At 45.6% G+C, this 17,562-nt stretch overlaps 1 protein-coding gene across 1 annotated transcript in view; it reads left to right on the forward strand.

Annotated features, from left to right (window-relative positions):
• Positions 1-3,253: 3,253 nt before the first annotated feature.
• The window catches only part of ADSL (adenylosuccinate lyase), a 52,020-nt gene continuing 37,711 nt past the window's right edge, over positions 3,254-17,562 (forward strand). Inside the window, exons 1-7 of the mRNA XM_088456938.1 lie at positions 3,254-3,581; positions 6,444-6,647; positions 7,770-7,814; positions 7,925-8,004; positions 11,801-11,972; positions 12,420-12,466; positions 14,317-14,407. Coding sequence (XP_088313064.1) covers positions 3,381-3,581; positions 6,444-6,647; positions 7,770-7,814; positions 7,925-8,004; positions 11,801-11,972; positions 12,420-12,466; positions 14,317-14,407 — 840 coding nt within the window. The 5' untranslated portion in view covers positions 3,254-3,380. The remainder of the gene's footprint in view (positions 3,582-6,443; positions 6,648-7,769; positions 7,815-7,924; positions 8,005-11,800; positions 11,973-12,419; positions 12,467-14,316; positions 14,408-17,562) is intronic.

Raw genomic sequence — 17,562 nt, forward strand, 5'->3', positions numbered from 1 at the left:
TAATAAAAAATCCAGATTTAAAACCAAAACTGAAAAACAAAACACGGAGATGAGGTTTTGGCAAAACCAATTTTGATCCAAAATCAGGGGAGATCCAAAACCAAAACACGGGGGTCGGCGCACATCTCTAGTAATCAGTAACATTTTAATTTCCTCTTTAATCTTCCCCTATAGAGCATGTGCACCACTAAATATCGCAACATTGTCCACAAAACAGACTTACGTGCAACTCTAATTCAGCCTTGTTTACACTTCTCATACCGCAAGCTAATATTTGCCCTGGTTACTTTCCTTATATCACAGCCCTGCAGAGAATACGAGGCTCATTTTCAGATGAGACATAAACCCCTATTTTTAGCATAAAATGTGAATTTGTGTATGACACATGCACACAATGCATAGGCATACATCTATATTATATTTTGTGTATCCCTAACTTTCACCTACCTAACCCTGCAGGTCATACTTGCCAACTCTCCTGAAATATCCAGGACACTCTGGAATTTTCCCTGACTACCAGGAGTGCAGGGGACCCTCCTGCATTATACCCACAAGTGGGGCTTAATGCTGTGATTTGCGTCATCATGGCCTTGCCCATGTTGTATGATGCTTTGTCTATTGAACTTCCCTACCGTTAGGCCTCAAAAGACGGCAATTAGGCAGCAGATGCCACTGCTTAGTCATGCCCCACTTAGTATGGGAGCCCAACCAATGTTTGGGCGACTCTGTGTGCCACATGACTGGGGGGAACCCACATTGTGGGTTTTCCTGTTATGGTGTCACCAGCTTATACTCAGTGGCGGGCTGGGCCGGGGGGCAGGGTGCCATGTGCCCCCCGGGCCGCAGCGTCATGCGGGCCGCGGGGCCGGTGCAGTCTGTGTCACTGTGACACAGACTGCACCGCGTGTGTAGCGCTGACCGGACGGAGTCCGGTTAGCGCTACACAGCACAAACACACAGCCACCGGAGCCGGCAACTGTGTGTTTGCTGTAATCAGCAACCGCTGAGGGTCTGTCAGACTCTCAGCGGCTGCCGCTGCTCCCACTGCGGGAGCCATCTTCCGGCTCCCGCAGTGGGTAATGGGAGAGACGTCGTCATGACGACGTCTCTCCCATAATGCAAAGCGGCCAGAGGAGCCGGTGGAAGCGTCGGGACCAGGAGCGGGGTTTCAGGTAAGTGTTTTTTTTTTTTTTTTTATTAAGTCTCTCTCTACTATGGGGGCACTACCAAGGGGGGGGATTACTATGGGGGGCACTACCAAGGGGGGGGATTACTATGGGGGCACTACAAAGGGGGGTTACTATGGGGGCACTACCAAGGGGGGGTTACTATGGGGGCACTACCAAGGGGGGGGGTTACTATGGGGGCACTACCAAGGGGGAGTTACTATGGGGGCACTACCAAGGGGGGGGATTACTATGGGGGCACTACCAAGGGGGGAGTTACTATGGGGGCACTACCAAGGGGGGGGATTACTATGGGGGAACTACCAAAGGGGGGGATTACTATGGGGGCACTACCAAGGGGGGGGTTACTATGGGGGCACTACCAAGGGGGGGTTACTATAGGGGCACTACCAAGGGGGGATTACTATGGGGGCACTACCAAGGGGGGGGGTTACTATGGGGGGCACTACCAAGGGGGGGGGGATTACTATGGGGGCACTACCAAGGGGGGGGATTCCTATGGGGGCACTACCAAGGGGGGGATTACTATGGGGGCACTACCAAGGGGGGAGTTACTATGGGGGCACTACCAAGGGGGGGGATTACTATGGGGGAACTACCAAGGGGGGGGATTACTATGGGGGAACTACCAAAGGGGGGGATTACTATGGGGGCACTACCAAGGGGGGGGTTACTATGGGGGCACTACCAAGGGGGGGTTACTATAGGGGCACTACCAAGGGGGGGGTTACTATGGGGGCACTACCAAGGGGGGGGGATTACTATGGGGGAACTACAAGGGGGGACTACTACTACTACTGGGGGCACTACAAGGGGAGGGCACTACTACTAGGGGCACTGCATAGGGGGGCGGGGACTACTACTAGGGGCACTACATAGGGGGAGGGGACTACCACTGGGGGCACTGCGAGGGACCACTGCTGGGGGCTCTATATAAAGGGAATTACGGAGGGTACTGCATAGGGGGGAGACTACACCTGGGGCCACTATTTAAGGGACATTGCATAAGGGTTACCACTATTGGGGGCACTGCATGGGGGGGTGGACCGCTACTGGGGGCACTGCATAGGGGGTACCACTATTGGGGGCACTATATAAGGGGCCTACTACTGGGGGCACAAGGGGCACTGAACAGGGGGGACCACTACTGGGGGCACAAGGGGCACTGCATAGGGGGGGATCACTACTGGGGGCACTACTGGAGGCCTGCATAAGGGTGTTATCTCCTGTGGCACACGGGGGCACTGCATATGGGCACTACGACAGGGGGCTGCCCCTAATCTTTATTTTTACCTTACATTAATCCCATATGGACCCGCCTCCTCCCTGAAACACTTGAGGGGGGGGCGGCGCCGTAGCACGCACGTTCTTCGGGCACCGTAGCTACACGCTACTCCTCTGCCAGGGCCGCCTGCATGCATTTGCCCCCCAGGCTAAAAGTTGCCAGCCAGCCCCTGCTTATACTCAATATACTGTCAAACCATTGTGTTGGTTTTTTTACTGGTACGGTGGACTTTCACACTCTTCCATCCATACCCATAATTGCTACTACCAGCCCAAACCATGAGCACTGGTTGGTCAGGGGACAGACATACAGAGGTGTGGAGGGCAGGTTCCAGGCCTGCCATAGCTAGGGAGCTAAAATATCCAGGAACATCACAAAGCATCCTCATGTGGATGCATTTAAACGTTCATTTTGCATTGCGCGTATTGTATGTACAACTCAAACACATAAATGTGCCATTTCTGAAGCAGGAATTTGTCACCTTTCCTACGTAATTTACAAACAAATAAAAGCAATTAAAAGTATATGCTTTACTGTATTGCTTTATATCATGGTAAATTATGCTTCAGTTAGGCAATAAAATTAGATTTATAAACATAAATTCACTGCGAATGGATATTCCTACTTATTCGTATTTATATACTTTGTAAGGTGTTGCAGAACACTTGTGGGGCCATATAAATAAACAATAATAACAAATAATAATATAACGATTGTGACACGCCCACTAAATAATAAAATAAAGGTTGCCGTAGTTACCACAATGCATTCATCACAACTTGCCTCATCCAACATGGCTGTTCTAGCGCCCGCAAGTGACAGGAAGCAGAGAGAAGCCTCCATCTTGGACGAGGCAAGGTGTTATTCATTCTAGTTCTACAGTGTAGTCTGCTGCGTGTTTCATAGAGATGGATGCGGGCAGCGGAGACTCGGGCGCTAAGGTGTCGGGCAGTGCGTCGTCGCTTGCCCAAGGGCCGGAGGAGGTCCTGCGCTACCGATCCCCTCTGGTGTCCCGCTATGCCAGCCGGGAGATGGCCTTCAACTTCAGCGACAGCAAGAAATTCCAGACCTGGAGAAGGCTGTGGCTGTTTTTGGCGCAGGCTCAGCGGGTAAAGTACCTGCAGTCACGATCTGGGTTACCCGGGGCCATACAACATCATCCATCCATGTTAGAGCATAGCATTGTATGTTGCATGGATCTGTGCAACACGTGTGTATACTGCTCATATACACCCTCATGTCCGCTAGCGCTGCATATATCTGTGCAACACGTGTGTACTGTGTATGTGCATTGCTCAATATACTAATAAAGACACCTGCCAGGCTGTCAGACATATCAGAATATCTAACATTTCTCTTTAAAATAAAAGCGTTAGGGTTCTTATTATATATTGTATTTACAATAAATCTGTGGTAACTGCTGATTTTAGAGTTTGTCTGCGATATCACACAAGTTCGTTATGGTACTACAGTCACTCTTATATTGCACGTTAATGGAAGTCGTCATGCTATATTCACTTAAGTTATTAACAGTTATGTAGCGCACACATATTAAGGAACGCTGTACAGAGACTACTTAGCCATTCACATCAGATCCTGCCCTAGTGGAGCTTACAATCTATATTCCCTACCATATATACGCTATGGTTAATTATTTTTTTGTCAGAATCCAATTAACCTATCAGTATTTTTTTGGATTGTGGGTGGAAACCAGAGTACCCAGAAAAAACCCATGCAAACACAGGGGAAGCATACAGACTCCATACTGTACAGTTAAGCTGGGTACACTAATAGATATGTTGTCTGTTCCCGCAGATCGGAGCGACATATCACATACATCATCTAGTGTGTAGCCATGATATGTGCGCTCCGGCGATTTGTTAGTGACATCCCCCGTCGGCCCTTCTGAAGTCGCGTCCCTCCCCCCAGTTGGACCCGGCATCGGCAAGTACATATGCACGTGTCGGGTCCCGTCGGGCTGGTATCATCTGATGTGTACCCAGCTTTAGGGTCTTGGTGAGAACTGTTGGTAGTTTAAAAATGTTTTTATTTTACTCTTATTTACAATATTCCCCTTATTGTGGCTGGCATCAAGTGATACTACTGTTAAGTGTCAACTATTGCTAGCAACTTAAATGTGTAGAGAAAATGATATATAATAGTCTGCTTTTTCCTGCCTTTGATGTAAATTATATCTTTATTAAGATTTTTTTTATTTTATTCCTATCCAGTAAATGTAAGTGATGTTTGAGGGGGGAACATATACAGGTTTTCTCTTGTAGTGTGCAGCCAGAACATTAAGATCTCCAGTTTATTTATAGTGAAGCTGGAGGTGGCAATAACTGTAGTCTATCTTTAGTCTCAAGAGCATGCTCTCTGCACTTAACCTTTTAGCTGCGGAGTCATCTTCCTACCCCACGTAAAGTGTTATTCATTTCTTCTATATGTCCCAGCCATAAAAAGGCTTTCATTGATAGCTTTGTTTAAAGCCCTGTATGAGACCCAGTGACAGCTGTTTGTGTTATTAGCAATATAGTGTATTGGTTAGTATTTATCTTCACAATTAGGACCTTTGTTAGAACACGTGGGTGTTTAATGAATAGGACTATTTATAAAACATCCTGTCACACGTTAACGGCTCATGTCCTCAGACAATTAAATGTTCTAAATTCAGTTTCCTATATCTCTTTTATGCCTGCTTTTTGTTCAGTCTTATTATGCCATTCCTTCCTTACCTTGTGTCTTACCAAAGGTCACTTCCATTTTCCAACGTCGTTTCCCACTAGCTATTTTATAGTTATTAGTCTTTATCCATACCGTGTAGTCAGATTCCCCAACTTTACCTTAATCTTCAATTTTAGTGTTTTGCATTCACCAGCTTCTTGTGTATATTATTCTCCTCCCTATCCATTACCGCTCACCTTTTCTTTCCCAGTACTCTAATGTACTGTAGGGGAATGCAGTTGTTTTTGGGCAGACATAAATAATGGGCCTACGACTGAGCAGCTTAATTGTTTTGCCAATCGGGCGCGACTGCATTACTGGTCGTGCTTGTCGCGCCCAAATGCACATTGTTGAGCCGTGTAAAGCGTCCAAAGTCCTTGTTAGGGCGCCCAAACAGATAACTTTTTGCAGATTTCTGCTCGCCACCTCAGCTAATTGGGTGCGACTGCAGAGATCATGCAGTCGCACCCAAGCGGCAATCAATTGAATATCTGCCGTCAGGCGTCAATGACCCCTCTAATAGTGCGTAAACACGGTAAGATCAGTCATTGATAACGATATTGCTGACTGCTCGTCCTGCACCTTCCCAGTGTGTTGGATGATTGTTATCATTCATCCAGCACAACCCACCAACGACGGGCCAGCAATTGCGGGTCCCTATGTTACCTGGTCGTTATCAACCAGGTTGGCCTGCATGCACGGGCGGTGGTCTATATCGTTATCGTCCATACGTGCCCGCACATCGCTGGTCGTTTGTGGGTTGGTAGGCACCAAAAAATTAACGATAACGATATGGTCAATATCGTTATCGTTCATATCGTGTATTTTTATCGTACCGTGTGTACGCACCTTAAGTAGAAACACAATAATATAAAGAACATGTATCTCTTCTTTATAATAAAAACAGAGTTGAAATAGTTCATGGCTTTTGGAGACATTGGGCCAAATTTAGTAGGGTGAGCGTTTAGGAAATGTGACCGCTTAGCAGTAAACTCTCACACTTTTTAAACTGTGACAAAGTCCGAGAACATGAAAACTCGCATGTTTTTAGACTAAAAAATTCACGATTTAAACGCTAATCCAGATGTTTTCCCATATTGAAGATAAAACCCGACCAATGTGAGAAGTTACTGCTAAACTCACATTTTCTAAACTCTCACCCTATTACATGTGGCCCAATATGTTCAAATGGATGTTTATTAGCAGATATATTAAATGAATAACTTTGTTTTCCCTCATCTGCCCAGAGTCTGGGGCTGCCAATTACAGGAGAGCAGATCCAGGAGATGGAGTCTAACTTGGAGAACATAGACTTTAGGATGGCAGCTGAGGAGGAGAAGCGTCTGCGGCATGATGTCATGGCACACGTGCATACCTTTGCACACTGTTGCCCCAGAGCTGCTCCTATTATTCATCTGGGGGCCACTTCCTGTTACGTAGGAGACAATACAGTGAGTATTGCATTTGACTAGTTGTTTCTTGATATTGAAGACATTGAGCAAGCTACTATCGGGATGTTTTAGTTGGGCGCTAGTGCATTTGCGCAAAATTTGTCAAACATACTCGCACAACTTCCAGAAGTATTTAATTCCGCAAGTATCGGTCATTCAAGACTAGCGCAGCACTGTAATACCCCTTTTACACCGGAGCTAAAACCCGGGTTTTTGAAGGGTTAACCCGGGCAGCTCCCTGGTGTAAAAGTGGAGAGAGTTGGATCGCCGGGTCGAGTGACCCGGCAATCCAACCCAGGTAACTAGCAGGGTTTAACACGGGCGTAGCCCGTGAAACCCTGCTGTGAGAACAGCGCACTCAGGGTCACGATGACCTGGAGTGCGCTGCTAGCCGGCCGATTGGTCCGGCTTCAGTGGCGCTTGGAGATGACGTCATCTCCAAGCGACCACTTTCACTCCGCAAAAGCCGGGTCTATGCAGACCCGACTGCGGTGTGAGCGGCGCTGACTCGGGAATATCCCGAGTCGGCGCCGGCAAAATTCCGGGTCTGATCCGGGTAGGAACTTTGTTCCAACTCCGGGTCACACCCGGAATTTAGGTGGAAAAGGGGTATGAGTGTGGAGTTGCAGTATATGTAAGTTTGTATGTATTAGAAGATGCATCTTGCTAAAAATACCATTCAAAAAGGGCTTTTTTTTTCGTCCAACTTAAAATCAGCTGCAATATCTTTCATGAGCTTTTCCTTATATTTTGATACTTATACCATACCTCCCAACATGACCCTCTCCAGGAGGGACAAAATGCTCTGGTCCTGGACTTCCCTGGTCATTTATGATTGGTGGCGGCTCCAGGGGTGGGGCTACAGTACAGTCCAAAATTCAAATAGGGCGGTCACATCAACCGCCAGTGAGTCCCAGCCAGTGATGTTGGGCAGTGTGTGATATGACAGTTGGTGTGGCTCCCCTATTTGAATTTTGAACTGTGCTGCAGCCCCACCTCTTACCAGGGAAATCCAGGACCCCAGAGCATTGTGTCCCTCCTGGAGAGGGTCATGTTGGGATGTATACTTATACATTCAAATAATGTCTAGTCTCTCACTATACACCTTTCTCGTGCTTTCAGGACCTTATCGTTCTACGTGATGGCTTTGACTTACTTCTTCCAAAGGTTAGAACTTTACATCTGTTTCCCACGTACAGAATAAGACCCATTAGAAGGAATCATACTTATGTTTTCTGTCTATTCTGTAACGTGTTTGTCTTGTCTCTGTATCACAGCTTGCTCGGGTCATAAGCCGCCTGGCAGACTTTGCAGAAAGATATGCTGACCTTCCAACATTAGGATTCACCCATTACCAGTAAGTAACTGTTTGTATTGCAGTGGAACAGTTGCTTTCTGTTTGCATCACAGTATAATCTGTATGGCTGCCCCATGTCCCCTCCCCATGTACAGTCCTTATATAATAGCTAGCATTTTATGAGGTGGAGTTCGTAAAAGTTTTCTATTATTGATAGGACTACTGGATTATGGGGTCTATTTACTAAGCAGTGTTAGGAGACAGAGTGAAAAGTGATAAGGTGCCAGCCAATCAGCTCCCAACTGTCATTATTCAAACACAGCCTGTGAGATGACAGTTAGGAGCTGATTTGCTGGCTCCTTATCACTTTTCACTCTGTCTCCTAACACTGCTTAGTAAATAGACCCCTCTATGTTTTATATCTGCATATTTTTGTTAAATTGAATACATGAACTACAATCACAGTATATATATATATATATATATATATATATATATATATATATATATATATAATATATATAGAGGCCACATTATAATAGAACATGTTACAATACTTTAACTTCTCAATTATAAAGGTAAGAAGTCACATCAAGAAATAGGGGTGTTTAGGTCAATTATTCAAAACATTGCTTAGTTGATGATGTTTTTATTTTTTCTAGTGGCAGGGTGCATCTCTTTTTTTTTTTTTTAGGTGCCTGCTCAATGTCTCCTCCCTGACATTTGCATATAATGCTAGTGGTATTAGTGAGCCTGTCAACAAAGGAGATGGTAGATTCTAAATTAAAGACAAAATAAACTGTAAGGGGTAGATATATTAAGGCGCAGTTTGTGCCAATCTTCTGCGCATTTCACCGATAGTTTTAAAACCGCAATAGAAATAAATGCAATATCATGGGTAGATATCACGATTTATATTCCGTGGCTCAAAACCTTAAAAGCGTAATGTAAAAGGAGTGGTAGGTTAGGATTTAAGGACGTGGGTGGGGGTCGTGTCTATATAATAGGTTCTCAGACGATAATTGCTTTTTAATGCAGCATAAAAGTAAATAATTTGTTATAATGAATATAAAGATACATAGAAAATATATGCAATCTTTGCTTATAATGATATATTCTGAATCCCAGAAAGCTAATCACACTGTGACTATAGAAGTATGCCAAGGTCTAAACTTCGAATTTTATTTTAAAAGCATTGTGTCAAAACAGACCAAAAAGTCCAGAAAACTAAAATCCATTGGAATCTGCCTGACCGGCATACGTTATAAATTAGAACAGGTACAAAAAATAATAGTCCAGAGATCTGTAAATGCTTAAATGTTTTGCCTAAACAGCATTCAATACGTAATAAAAATGAGTATAAACGCAAAACGGTCACAGTTCTTTGAGAAAGGTTGTTGGTTCCACAGAAATGGCCATGTTTACCTCAAATACGTGGGCAATTTAGTGATGGTCGTATATAACCCTCAGACGGAGTCCGTATTATGCGGGAGACTCTAGTCTCTTTGAGGTAAATGAAGACAGTTTGTATATGAGAGCTGTGCTCTACAAAATGTAATGTTCCTGTGTTGAGATTGTCTATATATTTCATGCTGTTTGCATCATGTGACCGCTAAGTTGCAGAACAGGTCATATGATACACACTGATTGCTGTGTACAGGTTTTCCTTTAAATTGTTTCATGCTAAAGTAAATAAGTACGAGGGCTGTTTGAAAAGTAATGAGACTGATTTTTTTTATTCAGAATCAGATGACTCCACAGGATCTGAATATTTTTCTTTTTCAAAGTAGCGTCCTTCACATTCAATACATTTTTTGCAGCGTTTCAACAATGATTCAGACGTGCAGTAGACTGTTTTGTGACATCACTTTTAGTGTTGCAGCTGTGATATTTTTCACTTCATCATCTGTTGAGAACTTCTTTCCACGCGTTTGTTTTTTCAGGGTTGGGAATGACCAGGAATCACAGGGCGCTGAGTCCGGGCTATATGGAGGGTGTTCCAGTGCTGTTCCATTAATTTCAGTCAGTGCTGCCAATGCAACAGCAGCAACATGTGGTCGGGTATTGTCTTGGAACAAAAAACACTGTTTCTACAGCAAATGTGGTCTTTTCTTTCTCATGGCTCAACGCAAATGGGTTTTCAAGACGTTTGCATTGTAGTCACCATTAATTGTCTGTCCACGGGGATCCCAGTGCTGTAGGAACATACTGTGCGTATCAAAGAACAGCAGAAGCGTGACTTTACACACCAAAGGAACCGCACAGAATTTTTTTGGCGGAGTCGAATTCTCATGTTTCCATACACTGGACTGTTGTTTGGATTCCGGATCATAAAGACGAATCCACAATTCGTCACACATCACAATCGATGTCTGGAAATCCGGGTATCCTCACTGACATTCGAATGGTGTTCTTGCACTAATCAACTCGCCATCGCATCTGCTCTTCTGTGGATTTCTGGGTACCCACCTGGCACACATGCGATTAATTTTCAGTTCCTTTGTCACAATACGCTGAACCCGTTCGAATGAGATGCCAAGTGAAGCCGAAAGTTTGCGTAATGTTACCTTCTGTCACTTGTCAACATTGCCAAAGCTGCGGAGATGTTGCAATCTGTTCCCGCAATGGATGGTCTCCCAGGACACGCTTCCTCAGTCACTCGCCTATTACCCTCTTTGAAGTGCTTCCACCACGAAATACTGCAGCATTGCTAATTGTTTCTCCACCGTATGCTTGCCGTAACATTTCATGAGTTTCTTTTCCGCTTTTTCCAAGTTTTACACAAAATTCAATAACACATCTCTGATGTAATCTCACAGACCTATCTTCCTCATCCGCCATGACGAAACATACGAAGATCTCCCACTCGCTGTGACCAAACAAAGAAGACTACAGCAGTGCAACCGCGGGTGCAGACACATCTATGTATGAGCTTCACAATAACCAAACATAGCGTTGCCACGTCTACCTATGGGACAGAAAAGCAGGGGCAGTCTCATTACCTTTCAATCAGCCCTTGTATATATACTTTTCTGTTTTTATACAAAAACTTTTTATATATGTGTCTATATGTTTAACTACTTCTGTAGTAATTAAGTGTTTATTTTATGAGTTTCTTATTCTGCAAGCATTCATTTATTGCTATTTTTGTGTAGCTTTCATGTGTATATACCACCTACAAATATTGCACAGATAGTGTGTGTGTGTGTACCACTCCCCACACCCCTGTAGCATTTAAACCAGGGGTAGGCAACCTCTGGCCCTCCAGCTTCTGTGGAACTACACATCCGAGCATTCCCGGACAACCGTTTTATCATACATTAATAGCACAACTGTGGCAAGGCATGCTGGGATGTGTAGTTCCACAGCAGCTAGAGTGCTACAGGTTACCTACCCCTGTGCTAAACCATACTATTGCTATCTGAATATATTGGGCAGTGCCCCAGATAATTGATGGCTTTGACAAATTGATCCTTTATTCTATCCATAAGTCTTTCTGGGAAAACATACATGAATGCTGAAGACTCATGTGCATGTCTTGGCTGAAGTACCAAGCATTTCCCATTTGGCAACACACTAGTTGAATTGCAGAATCATTCATTGGTTGCTCAGACCGAATATCTGAAAGGGGCCAGCTAGTATGGTAAGCAGGTTACAACACACAGGCTGACTGTTTTTTTGGGAATGGTCTGATCATTTTCCGGCGCTGCACTCTGATATTGGGGGCTATATCGCAGGGACATGCAGCTTTTGTTGCTGACATAACATGATGTATTGGTATTCTGTGGTGTGCCAGTAAATTAGAACATGTTCAATGTAATGACCATTGAGAGTGATTACAAACTCTTCTTTGCAGACCAGCCCAGCTGACTACTGTGGGGAAACGTAGCTGCCTATGGCTACAAGACCTATGCATGGACCTGCACAATCTGGAGAGAGCCAGAAATGACCTCAGATTTCGAGGGGTTAAGGGTACGACTGGAACACAGGCCAGCTTCCTGCAGCTTTTTGACGGTGACCATGAGAAGGTGCCATGATCCAGAGAACCCATTTAGTTTTTACCTTATAATTTCAGAACATTGTTCGCATTGCAGAAGAGGGAACAAGAGACAGAGTTAAATCTGATGTGCATGTGGTATAACCTCCCAGGTCACATTATGTGAATTTTTGGATCTGCTTTTGTGTCATTTTATCACATTGCTTGGGAGTGTGTAATGATACAGTGTAATTCAGATTTGCATTGTGCAGCCTTCCATCATAGGTGTAATGCTTTACATATTAAGGGGATTACTTACGCAGATCCTGCTAATTGTGTTGCCGTTGTTGTAGTTGTGTCCTTTATATTCCATTTGTTTTCCATTTATTGGCAGAATATTTGTTCACAAAGTACCTTACCCTAAAAATTTGGAGAAAAGTCATAAAATCTTCTGGTTTTTTTTGTTGATTCAGGAATTCAGTGTGTTTCATGTTTTCAGGTGGAAGAATTGGACAGACTGGTGACCAGTATGGCAGGATTTAAAAGGTAAAATAAATAAATCACAAGTTCATAATTTATATCCATAGTGCGTTCATAATACTTACTGCTGCAAAGAGAGTATTTAGTCCTAAACCTTAGTCCCTCCCCCAGTGTAATTTACAGTCTATTTCCTACCATATGGACACACATAAGCACCTTGCAGGAGGCACATTTCACCTACCAGTATGTTTTTGGATTGCAGGAGGAAAGCCCAGGAACAACATAAAAATTCCATACAGATAGGGCCTTATTTGGAATCGAACCAATGTGCTAAGAGGCAGAAATATTAAACACTGTACCACCGCGAGGATTAGTTGTGACCGGGAACATGTGTGTTTACCATAAATAAGATTAAAGTGACAACCATGCCACTTTCATATCCCACTTCGATTGAACAATAAATTAATTACTTTTCAACCAGTAATGTGTTGTTTTATAACGCTTCAGCAAATCTGCGCATCTTAAGGTATCCAATGAGGCTGTGATAATGCCGACTAGTTAGACCAATAAAGACTGCAATATACATTTGTATATAATGGACCACAATGCACAGCTGCAAAATCTGGTCTGCTTGTGGCCACGCGTGCAGTCATCTGCTGACACTTGCTGTGCCTAGTAAAATCTTTCAAATTCGGCCAAACAAGTGTTAAGGTGCGTATCCACTACACGAGAGTGGAACGACTGTACGATTACAACATTTCAATCATTCACCATCCTGTACAGTGGATAATGTGCCCACACTGAACGATATGTCGTTCCACGCAGGCACCCTCCCCCATCTCCGAACATGCACAACCTGTCCATATCGACAGGTTGGCCTGCATGTTCAGACGATGACAAATGCCGATCACGACCAGCTGGAACGCGCATCACTGATCGTTGCCGATATTTTTTCTGCATGATTAATGAGCGATTGTACGATAACGATGTCATCATTCAATCGCTCATTTTTCTCGTCTATGGATTCGCCTTTAGTGTATGAAATCCATTTATATTCTAACATACAAGTTGTTCCCTAAACCAACTCAGGATCCATGATTTACTGCAAGCATTAATTACACAACGTATGACTTCAAAGTCTATAAGAACCTTGGGAACAGAGGGTCTCATTCAGACCCGCTCGCGAGCACAGGACGCTCGCAAGCGGGTCGATGGTACCCAAATGCGCATGCGCACGAAGGAGGCTGCTCCGTCATGCGCGAGACCCGGCGAACGACTGGGAAACCGTCGCTCGGGGTCTCGCACCAAAGGGGGCGTGCTGTCGATGGTGAGTGACAGCACGCCCTCTTTGGTGGGCGTGCCGGGGCGTGGCTGCCCAGACGGAGGCGTTCCCATGGGAACGCCTACCGTCTGGGACCGGCCCCACTGACTAGTGATGTCAGTGGGAGTGATTTTGGCTCTGATAGAGCCAAAAGCACTCCTGGGCTTGCGGCAGCGTGACCCTACCGCAGGGTCTCGTCGCAAGCCCGATGGTCGCGATGGTCTTGACCATCGCAACCATCATCATGGACGCTCGCATAAGCTGTGGGTGGTAATGCACCAAAAAAAAAAAACGCCCTGATTCAGAGCAGGCGCTCGTTCAGAGCGTCCGGCTCTGAATCAGGCCCAGAGAGAAATCTCTGGGTGACCACCATTAAATTTTGCAATTTGTTAAATAAATGAGTAAGAGAAATAAAACCTCATGCCAGGAGATATGGGATAAAATATACAAGCTAGGATATTACCATGGATGTAGAAGGAAGGACATGGAATAATGAAGGATATGATTGACATTTCAAATTAGCTAGAGATCAGACCATACACTTTATGGGGCCATGAGTTGGTCTAGAGTATCACAGGTATGTTTGTTATTCTAGGGCATACATTGTGACTGGACAAACCTATAGTCGCAAAGTGGATGTAGAAGTGTTGTCTGTCCTGGCCAGTTTAGGAGCTACAGTGCACAAGGTAAGTAACAATCTCAGTATATCAGAAGCTAAAACTGAACTTCTTGATCTTCCAGCAAGTAGCTACTCGGGGAGTTTTCTTATTTTTAATTTGTATTTCCAAGACCTACTCCCTCACAAATCATTCCACTTAGACCAAATGTAATGGGGTCAGATTTTTTATTTTTTTTTAAAGATGGACCAACCTGGTATTAGGACAGGGTCACCCACACAAGCAGCAGTGGCTCCTACCCTCTTGGATGAGGGGGGCTGCCCTGCAGTCTGGAGAGGAGAAGACACTTCCTGGCCAATCTGGCCCCGGCGCCTGCGTAATAGATATGGCAGGTGCTGGGACTGGTGCATGCACACAAGAGGCAGTGGGGAACCACACATGTCAAAATACCGGCTTCTAGAGACTGCATTGCTTGCAGCCCCTAGAAGCCGGGATGGGCTGCCCAAAAGTCAGGGGACCGGATTCCCACTGGATGCATACTTTCTGCACATCGCAACCCGTACTGGCAGTCCCCAGGGGGAGAAAACACATCCCCCTGGGGCTTCCTGCCTTGTGTGTGATAGGCAGGTAGCGCTACCAATGGGAAGTCACTGCGCTGCATCTGTCAGCCTGCTAAATGGGTGCTTCAGGGGGACCCGTCGCCACTATTGTAGAGTGAGTGTCCGTGTCCCAAGCACCCTGACACTAGCTCAGGGAAGGGACATGCCACAACATATTATAGAGGTTGTGTCCATGTCACATTAAACAACCGCATCCTGTTACAAGCAGCGGGGGGTAGAGAGGGAAGGAGGAGGAGAGTGCCAGAAAAGCCCCTCAGCTCTTTGGTGCGCCATCTTGCTGCTAACAGGCGCTTATTATAGCAGAGACAGCAGATGCTAACAGCATCTTGTGAGGCTGTGGCAGGATCACTCCATCACTCTCCCTGTTAGGTTGTGAGTACACTGGGGTGTCCTTTGGGCTGTTGAGTGAGGTGTTTTATACATGAGGGAGGGATATAGTGACTCTTCTCCCTCTGTAACCAGCTCCTCTCTTCCTCTGAGTGTGAGTTTCCTCTGTTCTGTCTGTGTGTGTGTGTGTGTGTATATCTGTCCACTACATCACGATAGGAAAAGGGACCGCTGCAAAGGCATCTCAAGATTTTTGCTTGCTCTAAGTGTAATTCAAAGTTATTTCAGGCAAGTGCTGATGGAACGGCCCTATGTGATGCTTGTCATTCCGGGGTGACTGTTGGGGGGCTCTCCTCAGATTCAGCCTCTGTGCCACCTTGGATATCTAATTTGGCGGGGGTTATGGTTGATCTATCCACAGAAATGGCCGCTGCATGCAGGGATAGTGAATCTGCTAGTAAAACCAGCCCCCTGTCTCAGATAAAGAGCCTGGATGGGCAAGAGACCTAGCCTGTTTTGTTGAGGGTATGGCTCAGCGCATTGGTTCTCCTCCCTCTTCTTCTGGGGTCAATGCATCTGCTCGACCTTCCAAGAAGAGGCTTCTCCCGGCGGTTCTCCAGTTGGAGGGCTCCTGACGTAGAGCCTCTTTCGCAGGAGGAGGAGGAAGGTGAGTTGCAGACTTATTCAGACGGTGACAACCTTCAGCAGACTTCTGATTCGGGCGTCCAGGGAGTGGAGGCCCTTATCCTGGCAGTCCGACATGTTTTGAAAATTCCAGATGAGGAAGTCACGGTATCTTCAGATGCATCTTTATTTGGAACAAAACAGAGGTCTTCCATTTTCTTCTCTTTTTCAGAGGAATTAAACGCACAATTATCTACAGCTTGGCAGCATCCTGACAAGAAATTTCAGATGCCCAAGAGGTTTTTGTCCATTTACCTGTTTTCAAAGACAGTCATTGAAAAATGGGAAGCTCCTCCTCCAGTAGATTTGGCGGTCTCTCAACTCTCCAAAAAGACCACGTTACCTGTTCCTGCGGCTACAGCCCTTAAGGAAAGTTACGACCGTAAGTTGGAATCCTCCTTAAAATCCATATACTTTGCGGCACGAGTATTACTTTATCCTGCGTTGGTTGGCTCTTGGGTCAACAAAGCTATGGAAAGATGGGCGGAGGAGTTGGTAAGTGGACATGAAGCGTGAGTGTCTAGATCCAAACTTATTATTCTAGCGGAACACATTCGTGAGTCTGCTGTATACCTTGGTGAGGCATCTAAAGAACATAGGTCAGATCGGATCCAGGATCTCTGCGTCAGCTATTGCTGCACACAGAGCTCTATGGCGGCGATCCTGGCAAGCGTATGCTGGCTCCAAGAAAGCGGTGGAAGGCCTTCCTTTTACTGGGGATATCCTTTTTGGACCTAAATTGGACAAATGGATCTCCCAGGCTACAGGTGGTAAGTCTACCTTTTTGCCCTCTACTGCTCCTGTGCCGCATCGCCCTCAGGCAGGTCTTTCTTTTAGTTCCTTCAGGTCTCCTCATTCCTTTCGATGTTGTTCTCGTGGTGCCTCTTCGGTTTCCCGTGGAGGTAGGGCAGAGCTGCTCTTCGGATCTTCCTCCCTGTGGACAAGGCTCATGCAATTTGTCAGCTTGTCCTCCTGGTTCTCAAGCCAAGGCGGGTGTCCATTCACCTATGCATTCGTCTTCTAGGGAAGATGGTGGCAGCTTTCGAGGCTCTTCAGTTCGGAAGATTCATTCTCGTCCCTTCCAGTTGAATTTCCTGACTCAGTGGTCCGGATCACATCATCATATGCACCGCCTGGTACGGTTGTCACCTCAGACACGAATTTCCCTCCTTTGGTGGATTCAGTTCAGCCACCTCACTGCACGTTGTCGTTTCGGCCTCTGGAATTGGATAATTCTGACAACAGATGCCAGTCTCGGAGATTGGGGTGCAATGTTTTCGGACCATCACTTCCAGGGCCGTTGGTATCGACAGGGGTTGATTTTACGATCAATGTCCTGGAACTCAGGAAGCCGTTCCTCTGCTGGATGGTCAACCGGTCCGCGTCCAATCGGACAACCTGATGGCCATCGCATACATAAATCGTCAAGGAGGGAGTTGCATGGCCATGGGAGAGGTAAATCGTATTCTTCAATGGGCAGAGCTCCATCTGGTGGTGATATCAGCAGTGTTCATTCCAGGAGTGGCAAATTGGGAGGCCGACTACCTCAGTTGTCAGGACATTCATCCCGGAGAATGGGTCCTTCACCTGGAA

This window comes from Taudactylus pleione, unplaced genomic scaffold (assembly GCF_031769625.1).
Source record: "Taudactylus pleione unplaced genomic scaffold, aTauple2 ptg000726l, whole genome shotgun sequence".
In the NCBI taxonomy this organism is placed as follows: Eukaryota; Metazoa; Chordata; class Amphibia; order Anura; family Myobatrachidae; genus Taudactylus; species Taudactylus pleione.